The 12,063-nt window shown below is 46.1% G+C and overlaps 1 protein-coding gene across 2 annotated transcripts in view; it reads left to right on the forward strand.

Moving 5' to 3' along the window:
* Positions 1–12,063, forward strand: part of TENM1 (teneurin transmembrane protein 1) — a 1,758,425-nt gene that overhangs the window by 953,667 nt on the left and 792,695 nt on the right. For both annotated transcript variants that reach the window (XM_069211839.1, XM_069211847.1), the window contains one exon: positions 10,808–10,960. In XM_069211839.1, coding sequence (XP_069067940.1) covers positions 10,808–10,960 — 153 coding nt within the window. The remainder of the gene's footprint in view (positions 1–10,807; positions 10,961–12,063) is intronic.

Raw genomic sequence — 12,063 nt, forward strand, 5'->3', positions numbered from 1 at the left:
ATTTTGCAGTTGTTAGACAACCCAAACTGCTGAGTGGAATTGCACCAAATTTTGCAGAAAGGTAGATCTTGGTCTAGAAATGTTTATAATTTTGTGAACATCTGTTCAGTAGTGTGGAAGTTATTAAAGAAAAAAATGTAGATATCTAGGGACGCGGATCCTTCGCGGATCCAATCGCAGGGAATCCGTGGATCCAAGGGAAAGCAGGACCCTGATTGGCTGGCTTTAACCTGAAAGGAAAGTTGTGGGCGCCATTTTGTTTTTCAGTTGGCTGGGGGAGGAATAAAAGAGAATTATAACATAGGGGTTAGGATAGAGGTATTTGGGCTGAACTGTGGATCAGTGGATCCACCGCAGGGCCAAGGCAACCCCCGGTGTAAATACATAATGGTTAGGCGGATCCAAAAGCCAAGTAAAAAAAATACACCTACTGACGCACCAAGCCCACCACGTACAACCAAAGGGAGTGCACGGCGTGGGGTTGGGTACATGTTGGGGGGGATTGGCTACAGGGCTTGGCTGCAGGCCAACCCCCTGCCTCGCATGGCCAAAGGCTGTGCACAGCGGTGGTAGTATTAACGTACAGTAATTATATGTTACTTTAAGTTTAAAAAAACATACGAATTCACTGAAAAAACAAAGGTTACAAGGACATTATAGTTGGGTTGATGTTTTATCAAAACAAAACCATAGAAATTCAGCAGTTGTAGTTATACTGATTTAAAGAAACTATAACTTGTGCGCTAAAGTAACTTTGAGGCATGAGATATAGTTTATTAACATAAGTATGCCCTCCAGCCAACCTTCTGCAGCCATCCACCACTGTGCATTTGATTGTGCTCGGCAGGGGGTCGGCCTCAGGACTACCCCCAAATTTAGGCAACCCATCCCCCTCCCTGGGCCTATTACAGCCCTAGATTCTCAATCCCCTGAGGCCAACCAATTGCTAAAAGGGGAGGGGGCTCAAGTGGCCCCCCTCCCAGGGCAAATTTCAGCCCCAGTCACCTCATCCCCCAGGGCCCGGACAATTATTGAAAGGGAGACCCAATTTTGGCTTTAAGTACTCTATTCTCCAGGGCCTGGCCACTTGTTGCTGGGTGCCCTGGATCCACCCAGGGGCACCCAGTATTCAGGGCACCCAGTATTCAGTTTTGAGGATCACAGGGGATTTAGGCTTCAGTGGGAGCCAGTACTGCTCATGTACGAATGGAGCAGCAAGAAATGCTGCACCCTGCGAGTGGGAGAAATTCTTTCAACTGCTTTCTAGCCCTCTTCACAGCTGGCAGAAAAGAAGATGAAAAGTCAGCTCCCAATGAGTGGTAGTTATTTTTCTGCTCCTGCCCACTGGGAGCGGACTTACTGTTTGATTTCACTTGGTAGGAGCTTTCAGAGCTCCCTCCATGCGACAGAAAACAACTATTTCCTATGGTTGAGGACCTCAGGAACTAGGGAGCTGGCCCCTGGGGGGTGGTGTTCCCCAGGGCCTTTGATGGCTCCAAGAGGAGGGCCATGCGGCTGCTCCTCCTTTGTATTTTAAGGGCCAGTCCCAAGGAGGTGGTGGTCCCCCTGGCCGAAAATGGCCCAGGACAGGGGCTAAGCTGCCCCCTCCCTATCAACAAGTTGTCCAAACCCTGGAGAGGTGGTGGTCACTGAGGCAAAATGTGGCCTGTAAGGGGGGGGTCATGAGGCCCCCTCCCTCTTTAGTTGTTAATCGCTGCCCATGGAGAGGTGGTGTCCCAGGGGTCCTATGGGCTAAGGAGTGTGTCCACACAGCCCCCCTCCTATTTCTTTGCCTAGTCCCTTGGCGATGATGGTCCCCGGGGCCCTTAACAGCCTTGGGAGAGGGTAATCCCCTCCTATGAAATCTAACCTTGGCCTGCACCAGCGAGGTGGCAATCCCCAGGGCCAAGATCAGCAAAGAGGAGGGGTGGTCGTGTGTGCTCCTTTCCTCCAAATACAGATTATTCTATCCCTTTGGGAGCTGGCCCACCCAGAGGCTGAACTTTAAACAAGCATGGGAGACTGTGCTTGCTTTTTTATAACTTTTCCTTTGATCAGTGGATCCACTACGATTTTCACAGGAAATTTTTAAAAAAAATGCATTTTGGCCCTGGTGAGGTCCCTGGGGGGGGGGGGGGGTACCACCATACCTAGGGGGTCCAACCCTGCCCCTTCTCTTTTTTTAACTTTGTTTCAGGACTCAGCTGAGTTCATATCCCAAAATGACTGCCAACACTTCCAGGTTGAAGTGTTGGCAGCCAATCAGATCTCACCATCCGAGTAGGATGTGTGTACCTAGATGTACAATTTTGTTTTTTCTTTAATTACTCGAGAACTTCTAAACGGATGTACACCAAGTTACAAAAACGGCTCTTTCTGCACCAAGAGCTAGCTTTCTGCCAAGTTTGGTGTAATTCTGTCAAGTGGTTCAGACTGTAGTTGTGTCTATTCTATTCCTATGGGAAATTGCATTAGGAACACAGGTTTTGGGACCCCCTTTTTTCTTGGCTCCCGCTTGACGAATCACCATCAAATCTTTTCAAACAGCAGCAGAAGTGAGTGGCAAACTAGTTTTGAAATTTTTGTGATGATTTGTCAAGCATTGCTAAAGTTATTGGCAAAACAAAAAACGCTTTTCCTATGGAAATTAGGTCCTAACTATAACTACCTTCTGGTGTCCTTCAGTAGGTTATAGGTGTATTAAAAAAAACAATATACATATATATATATATATATATATATATATATATATATATATATATATATATATATACACACAATATAAACAATACATATATATATATATATATATTGTTTTTTTGTATACACCTATAACCTACTGAAGGGCACCAGAAGTTGTGGGGGGAGTGTTGGGGGTGGCCTGCTACCAGTGACAGGAAAGGGATTCCCTGTCACTGGTAATGCCTACCGCCATTGTTTTTGTGGCATTACGTATGCCACGAAATCCATAGTGCAAGGCTGGGTCATAATGCCGCCGGCAAGATAGTAGTGGCCGCCGGGTTGGAGATTGTTATCTCCAGCCCGGCGGCTTCTACCACCATGGCGGTTGGTGTGGTACATTGGCGGGTTGGCTTTAGCCAACCCGCCAATGTCATAATGTGGCGGTATGTACCACCAGCCTGTTGGTGGTACTACCGCCACATTTACACCGACCGCCAGGGTCATAATGACCCCTATAATCTTGATCCTTAATTATAACTATCTACTGGTCCAGTAGAAGGGATTTTTTATATATATATATATATATATATATATATATATATATATATATGTGTGTGTGTGTGTGTGTGTGTGTGTGTAGATATTACCCACTGGCGGTCACAAGTAGGTAGTTAATGTTAAGACCATGTTTCCATAGAAAAAGCGTTTTTTCACTTGCCTGTATCTTTTCCACCATTTGACAAATATTCCCGAAATTCTCCAAGAAAAAGTGTGACAGTGATGCGTGTGACGCATGGGAAGTTTCGGGGTGATCCGTCAAGTGAGGTGTTAGAAATGGGTTCTTTGGTTGGCAGTCAGGTAACACCCTGTCCAAGCAAGGACCCTCTCTCTAGTCAGGGTAAGTTACATACAATCCAAATTATCGTGTGCCCACCCTTTGGTAGCTTGGCACTGAGCAGTCAGGCTTAACTTAGAAGGGAATGTGTAAAATATCTGTGCAATAAATCATGCAATAACACAGTATAAACACCACAAAAATACACCACACAGGTTTAGGAAAATATAAGATATTTCTTTGATTAAATGTAGGTCAAAAAGATCAAGATTTGATAGGTACACATTGAAATATCACTTTAAAATGCTATATAGAGTCTTTAGTTCTTAAAAGCAATAAGTGTCTCTTGCAAGCACAAAGTACCTGGTTTGCGTCTAAATTATCTGCACAGGACTGCAGAGGAAGAGATGCTTGGAAAACAGGGAGGTGTGCGTCGGTTTATCCGGGCGCACACAGACGATGCTTCAATGTTTTTCCATGCAACAAGGGCTTTGTGTTGATTTCCGGCATGCAGACTTGGATTCTCTTTGGGTTGCGGGGTATTTGGATGCCCCGGGGACGATGGGGAGAAATCCTGGGCATGCAGGACGACGTCACAGGAGCTGCGTCAATCCGGTAGGTGATGCGGGGAAGTTTCTGTCACATGGCAGGCGCTGCGCCGATTCTTCTCGCAGGAAGTCAGGCTGCATTGTTCTGGGTCAGCGATGCATTGATCCAGTGGGGCGTGCATCGAAGTTCTGGTCGCAACGCTGGCGCTGTGTCGATCTCCACTCAGGGAGCCAGGCTGCGTTGTTCCGATTCAGTGTGCGGTGATTTTCTCACAGTGGTGCAGGTTGTGCGTTGATTCCAGCAGGCTGAGCGTCGATTTTTGCCGCACAAGGAGTTCTTTGCGGAGATGAAGCCTTTTCGGCCCTGAGACTTCAAGAAACGGGAGGCAAGCTCAATCCAATCCCTTGGAGAGCACTTCTCAGCAGAGCCAGAAGGCAGCAAGGCAGCAGGGCAACAGCAGGTAAGCAGTCCTTTGCAGAAAAGCAGTCAGGTGAATCCTTTGGGCAGCCAGACAGCTTCTCATAGCAGGGTGCAGATTCTGGTTCAGAGCTCTTTTCCCAGAGCTCTTTTCCCAGTAGGTATCTTGTAAAGAAGTGTCTGAGTTGGTAGGGTCAGAGACCCTGTTTAGATACCCAAATGTACCTTTGAAGTGGGGGAGACTTCAAAGAGTGGCTTAGAAGTGCACAAGGACCCCTTCAGTTCCATCCTGTCTGCCAGGGTCCCAGTAGGGGTTTTGGCAGTCCATTGTGTGAGGGCAGGGCACTGTCCATTGACATGTAAGTGTCTGGCCCTCCACCCTCCCAGCCCAGGAAGACCCATTCAGTATGCAGATGTGTGCAGGCGTGACCGAGCATCCTGTGTTTGGGGTTGTCTGAGTGAAATGCACAAGGGAGCTGTCAACTAACCCAGCCAGACGTGGATTGGAGACAGGCTGTATGCAAAGAAGGATTCAAGTGTAGAGAAATGCTCACTTTCTGAAAGTGGCATTTCTAGAATAGTAATATTAAAACCAACTTCACCAATAAGCAGGATTTTCTATTACTATTCCGGCTATTCTCAAAATGACCTGGTTACTCCTTTCAGATCATGATCTACCACTCAAACAGCATATGAGGGTAGCCATATTGCTATCCTATGAAAGGAGTAGGCCTCACAGCAGTGTAAAAACAAATTTTAGGAGTTTTATATCACCAGGACATATAGAACCCACATGTTCATGTCCTCCCTTTTACCTACATAGCCCCCTACCCTATGGGCTACCTAGGGCCTACCTTAGGGGTGACGTATATGTAGAAAAAGGGGAGTTTAAGGCTTGGCAATTACTTTTAAATGCCAGGTCGAAGTGGCAGTGAAACTGCACACACAGGCCCTGCAATGGCAGGCCTGAAATATGGTTAGAGGGCTACATATTTGGGTAGCACAACCAGTGCTGCAGCCCACCAGTAGCATTTAATTTACAGGCCCTAGGCACATGTAGTGCACTTGACTAGGGACTTACAAGTAAATTAAATAAGCCAATTGGGTATGAGCCAATGTCACAATGTTTTAAGGAAAGAGCATATACACTTTAGCATTGATTAGCAGTGGTAAAGTGTGCAGAGTCCTAAAGCCAGCAAAAATGAGGTCAGAAAAAGAGAAGGAGGAAGGCAAAATGTCTGGGGGTTACCCTGCAGAAAGGCCATTTCCAACATGGGTGGTCAATAAACGTGCGTTTCACATGTTAATTCCCATATGAATTCTGAACACGACTACAGCCCGAACCGCTATACGGAATTACACCAAATTTAGCAGAAAGGTAGCTTTCAGTACGCAGATTAGGCTTTTTGTTATTTGGTGCAAATCCGTTCAGAGGTTTAGGAGAAATTAAAGGAAAAACTAATTTGTTTATCTAGGGCTGCGGATCCATCGCAATGTTTTCGCGAATATCGCAGCAATTTTTTGAATGTGCCCACTAACAGGAATGCTATGATTGTCTGACCACAACCTGACCAGAAAGGTGCGCCCGCCATTTTAGGTAACAGGATATGGTCCCCGGGCTGAAAAATGAAAAGTGGCATAAGGGATCAGAGTGGAGGGACCCTGACCTAAGTGCTGTGAAATAGGGGTCACTCATGCACCCACTCACAGACCCATTTAGACACTTGCAAACCCATTTACAGGCCCACTCAGACACTCATGCACCGATTCACAGACCCACTCGTTTACTGACACACCCACCCACAGACCCACTCAGACCCTCACGCACCCACTCACAGACCCACTCAGACCCTCATGCACCCATTCACAGACCCACTTAGAAACTCACACACCCACTCGTAGATCCAGACACTTACAAACCCATTCACAGACCCACTCAGACACTCATGTACCCATTAACAGACCCACTCATATACCGACGCACCCACTTACAGACCCATTCAGACCCTCACGCACCCACTCACAGACCCACTGAGACCATCACACACCGATTCACAGACCCACTTGGACTCTCACACACCCACTCACAAACACCATCACAACCACTGTCACACTCATAGACACAATCTTACACCTACTCTCACACCCAGACACACCCTCTCTCACATCCAGATAGATCTTCTCACACCCACTCTCACATCCAGACACTCTCACACCCACTCTCACACTTAGAGACACCCTCTCACACCTATTCTCACACCCAGAGAGACAGGCCCTGCTGCTAACTCCCCCCTCACATGGCCAAAGGATGTGTGCAGCGCAGGGTTGGGGGGTTAGGGGGCTTGGCTCCAGGGTCTGTCCACAGGCCAGGTCCTGCATCCAACCGCAGCCGCACAGGGACGGTGGTTGGATTAATGTATAGTAATGAAAATTACTTTACGTTAAAAAACACAGAAATTCACTGAAAAAAACAAAAGTTACAGGGGCGTTATAGTTAGAAAATAGAATTTAAAAAAACACTGAAATTCATTGAAAGATTATAAGGATGTTAAAGTAAGGTTCTTCATTTACTTGCGCAAAACCAGAAACATTCAGCAGTTATAGTTAGAGTTATTTCAAATGACTTCCGGTCTAAGGTAACTATAATTTGCATCCTCGCTATGCACTGCTAATTACCCCAGATATTACAGCACTCATGACAACTTTTATAATGCCAATAACAATATCAATGAAACATTAAAATCAAATAAGTAGAGAAAACACTGTGCATATAACTCTAACTATAACTGCTGAATATCTGTGTTTTTGTGCGAGTAAATTCAGAATCTAAAACATCCCTGTAACCTTTTTTAAAGTGAAAAAAAAAAAAATATATATATATATATACACACATATATGTGTGTGTGTTTGTATATATGTGTGTGTAAGTGTGTATATACATATATATTTAGATAGATAGATAGATAGATAGATAGATAGATAGATAGATAGATAGATAGATAGATAGATAGATAGATAGATAGATAGATAGATATGTAAAACCTACCTATGCGTGTGCAATTTACGCATTCTTTTTGAGACATAATCCTGTTTTATGGCTGGAAAACCTTCAGGCGTCCTTATTTTCCAGTGTATGGAGCCGGACTCTGCTTTTTCATTTAACTTTCTCTGTTATGAATGTCTCCACTGCAGCAAACAAAGGCAGGCTGGAGCGTGGAATACACCCAGACAGCGGCAGCATCTTCCTGTTGTGCTGGGCTCAGTGCTTTGCTAAATTGGGTTCCTTCAGAGGCTAATGGTTTTCACTTTGCAAAGTAATCTGGTTATTGCTAGGCTAACACCTTGATCTGATGGCGCTTCATCAAAAAAGGATAGTTTGGGCACACCGCAGGCGGTGTTTAATGTAATGAGCACTGGATTTATTGCAAGAACGAAAGGTAAACTGATTTTGGCTTTGATAGTGGTCTATACACTTTAACTAATTCAAATAAAAGCAATATTCTCATTGAGGAGGCTTAATTTGAAGACAGACAGCTTTGCAGATTGCACGGTTGCTTCCCATCCCCTAGCATCCTTCCTGATCCGCTATAAACCGCAGACCGATTCAGTAAACATCACTTTTGTGTTGAGCAAAGGGTGGATGTATTAAGGGGCAATGCAGGAAAAATCGCTGCTTTCATAAAATGAACCATTCCCTCTGCTAGTCAGACTCCAGCACCAACTAAGCACTTATTCTTTCTGGACATTTGCTCTTTACAAATGCAAATGTGTAATAAGTGCACACCAATACTTGTTAACAAGTGTAAACCTGCAAGCAGCATGTATATAAATTGTTTGCTATTGTCTATTTTCATTATTCTTTGCTGATATAATCAGGCGTGCATGCAGTGCCATACTTAACAGAAGTTGTATCGCCATCAATTACCTATGGGATGAAAAATATTTATGGTCCAATTTGGAGTTTGTTGGTAACAGGAAGGCATCCCATTTGCCACTGAAATGCTAAACCTGGCTGGTCCTCCCTTGAGGAGATCTTGATGGTGAGTTTGCACTGAATACAGCAACTCATGCGCAGTGATGCACGAACGGTTCCGACTGAAAATAAATGAGTCATATTGTTAATGCTTCTCGGCCCTTAGGGAGTAATGCCAAGATGGGAAAAGACATTTGGCACAATGTTCACTTTGCAAAGCTGTCAACATTGCAGCACTTGCCAATGAAAGGAGTCACAAAAGCGAAAAAGTCCACATTGTGAGACACAGATTAAGGCAAGAAGCCTTGTAGTTCAAGCCCCCAGTTTATTGCTATGGAACAGTACATCTTTTGCATGGTGGTACATTGAATTGGTTAGCATCACCGCAAAGCCCGCAGCTTTGCCCTACCTCTGATCTGGACTGGTTTAATCCTTAGTCCATCTGACTCAACATTTCAATTTACATTTCAATTTAATTTATAATAATACGTTGTTGATGGTAAACCTGCTGCCATTTTTAATTGAAGGTTATCCTTGCATCTTAGAAACTCTGGCGGTCATTCTGACCCTGGCGGTCAAAGACCGCCAGGGCGGAGGACCGCGGGAGCACCGCCGACAGGCCGGCGGTGCTCCAATGGGGATTCCGACCGCGGCGGTAAAGCCGCGGTCGGACCGGCAACACTGGCGGTCTCCCGCCAGTGTCCCGCCGCCCCATTGAATCCTCCAAGGCGGCGCAGCTTGCTGCGCCGCCGAGGGGATTCCGACCGCCGGGAACCGGATGGCGGTAGGGGGGGTCGCGGGGCCCCTGGGGGCCCCTGCAGTGCCCATGCCACTGGCATGGGCACTGCAGGGGCCCCCATAAGAGGGCCCCTACAAGTATTTCACTGTCTGCTGCGCAGACAGTGAAATACGCGACGGGTGCAACTGCACCCGTCGCACAGCTTTCACTCCGCCGGCTCGATTCCGAGCCGGCTTCATCGTGGAAGCCTCTTTCCCGCTGGGCTGGCGGGCGGCCTGAAGGCGGCCGCCCGCCAGCCCAGCAGGAATGTCAGAATTACCGTCGCGGTCTTTCGACCGCGGAACGGTAACCTGACGGCGGGACTTTGGCGGGCGGCCTCCGCCGCCCGCCAAGGTCAGAATGAGGGCCTCTATGTTTTGTTTTTGCGAGCACACAAAAATACTGAGGGGCATATTTATACTCTGTTTGCGCTGAATTTGCGAACAAATTTGACACAAATTCAGCGCAAACCTTACACCATACTTATACTATGACGCCTGACACCGCGAACGTCAAAATTCCTCCATGTGCGTCATTTTCTGGATGCAGGAACTGCCTTGCGTTAATGACATGCAAGGTAGGCGTTCCCATCCAAAAAATGACTTTAAGGCCTGTTCGCCTTATTTATACTCTCGCGTCATTTTGATGCACAGGAAGGGGCGGGCCTTAAAAAACGGCACCCAGCCTGATGTGTGCAGTTTTTTAACGCCTGGGTGAGGACAGGCTTTAAGGGACCTGTGGGCTCATTTCCATGGTTTCTGACCATGGAAGCAGTCCACAGGTGCCCTTCCCTGCCCCCAAGGACACCCCTTGACACCCCCACCCACCCCTGGAGGACACCCTTGGATGGGGGGACCCATCCCAGGTAAGTACAGGTAAGTTGAAGTAAGTTTTTTTTTTTTTTAAGTGGAATAGGCCCCCCTACATGCCACTGTGCCCAATGGCCATGCCCAGGGCATGGCCATTGGGCAGGGGGGCATGACTCCTGTCTTTGCTAAGACAGGAGTCATTTCAATGGGGGTTGTGTGTCAAAAAATGGTGCAAGTCCAGTTAGAGCCATGATTTTTTACTCTGACCTCACTTGCACCATTTTTTGATGCACAACCCCCACTTTTCCCCACGTCGGCGCTGCCTGGTTGGAGTCATTTTTTTTTCTCTAACCAGCCCGCAGCGCTGGCTAAAGTCAATCCATAAATAAGGCGCCCGCCTGGTGCGTTGGAATGGCGTCAGCCGGCGGTAAATGTTTTTGCACAAACCAGCGCCGGCGCTGGTTTGCGTCAGAAAGTATCAATATGGCCCTGAGAATCTTTCTAGCAGCTTCAGTAGGTTTTCAGACTTTTCTTTTTTTGATAAACCGTTTTCTACAAATTTTATTTAATATCATATATGGATTTTTTCCTAAAAGAATGTGTTTAGAAATTTCTAGTACTATTTTTCAAAAATTGTAATTGGAGGAAGCTAAGCATTTATTTCTTGGATATACATCAGCCACAAATGGTTTCAACAGGTCTGAAAAAGTAGTATATTTTTCGTTCAACATGAATGTGTACATAAATATATGTATTTTTTGCAGCAGTTCACTTGTTTGGCCTGACCTGGCAATTGCAACCGGTTGACGATCAGTTGTACGAAAACGGAGTCAGCAAAGGAAGTAGAGGCATCGATTCAATGGACACCACTTACTCGCCCCTCGGAGGAAAAGGCTCCGACAAAACTGAAAGGAAAGGTAGGAAAAGTTATTTCCACTTCTGCAATATTATTACCCGTCACTATGGTGATGTTCGCACGTCCTCTGTACTGTCTAGAATACAAACAATTTCTCTACAACACCGCCTCACGATGCGACCCCGTGCAGCCTTTCGAGGCTGTGAGAGAGGTTTCAAAAACATTCCGCACCATTATCTCAACACACTGTGCAAACACGATCTCTCAGAGGCCTGCATCCCGCCGCTCTACCGACGCAGGCAGATCTTGAAACAGAGCCGTGTTGTGCCGGTCACTTTGTATCACGCAAGCAATTGTACTCCCAATATTTCAGGTTCTGCTTTTTAAAAAGTTTTTAAAGCTGTCTCTCCACAAAGACCTATGCGTTTTGATTCTGGAATGCTTTCCCACCCGAAGCAACATTTTCTTCAAAATCCTGTGAAAGTGGCACGTGGTCTTAATTGTTCTTTTAAAAAACAATCGTGTCACTTAACTCATTTACTTCACACACATTCTTCAGATACGGATCAGTTATCTTGTTACTCAGATTCTACTTCTCTTTCCCAGGTTTTACCTCACAAGGTGGGTCCATACCTTGGGAGCAGGCGCCTCCTCCAAGTCTCTCGTTAAAGGACCACCGGTACACAGAATCCTCTTGAGCAGGCGACCAAATGCCTTAATTGATCGCCATTCAAAATGGCCACATATTGTGTACCAACCCATACAAACAAGCATTGACTGCCAACCAAGACATCCAAACAGAAAAGTTCAATCCCTGAAAACAGAAAGGAGCGCAGAATAAAAATACATCACAATGACCTATTAACAAAGCAAGCCAGTAATCACAGGAAGCTTTACAGAATAATCAGCCAAAATGCATAGATGGTCAAGGCCGAATAGAGTGATGCTGACACATGTGAGAGATGGGAGAGAAGGAACCCATATCCTGGTTCCTGGCCAAGACCTTTTAGGCACATCGAGTGACACGAGGAAAGAAAGCCAGAAGGGACCACATACAGCAGTATGAACGGTTCACTGGTACTATGTGGCAGGGCATGCACATCCCAGTTTAAGGAGAATTGAGACCACTATCCTCTCAACATTACAGTGGTAAAAACTATCACC

Source organism: Pleurodeles waltl, chromosome 2_1 (genome assembly GCF_031143425.1).
Source record: "Pleurodeles waltl isolate 20211129_DDA chromosome 2_1, aPleWal1.hap1.20221129, whole genome shotgun sequence".
NCBI lineage: Eukaryota > Metazoa > Chordata > Amphibia > Caudata > Salamandridae > Pleurodeles > Pleurodeles waltl.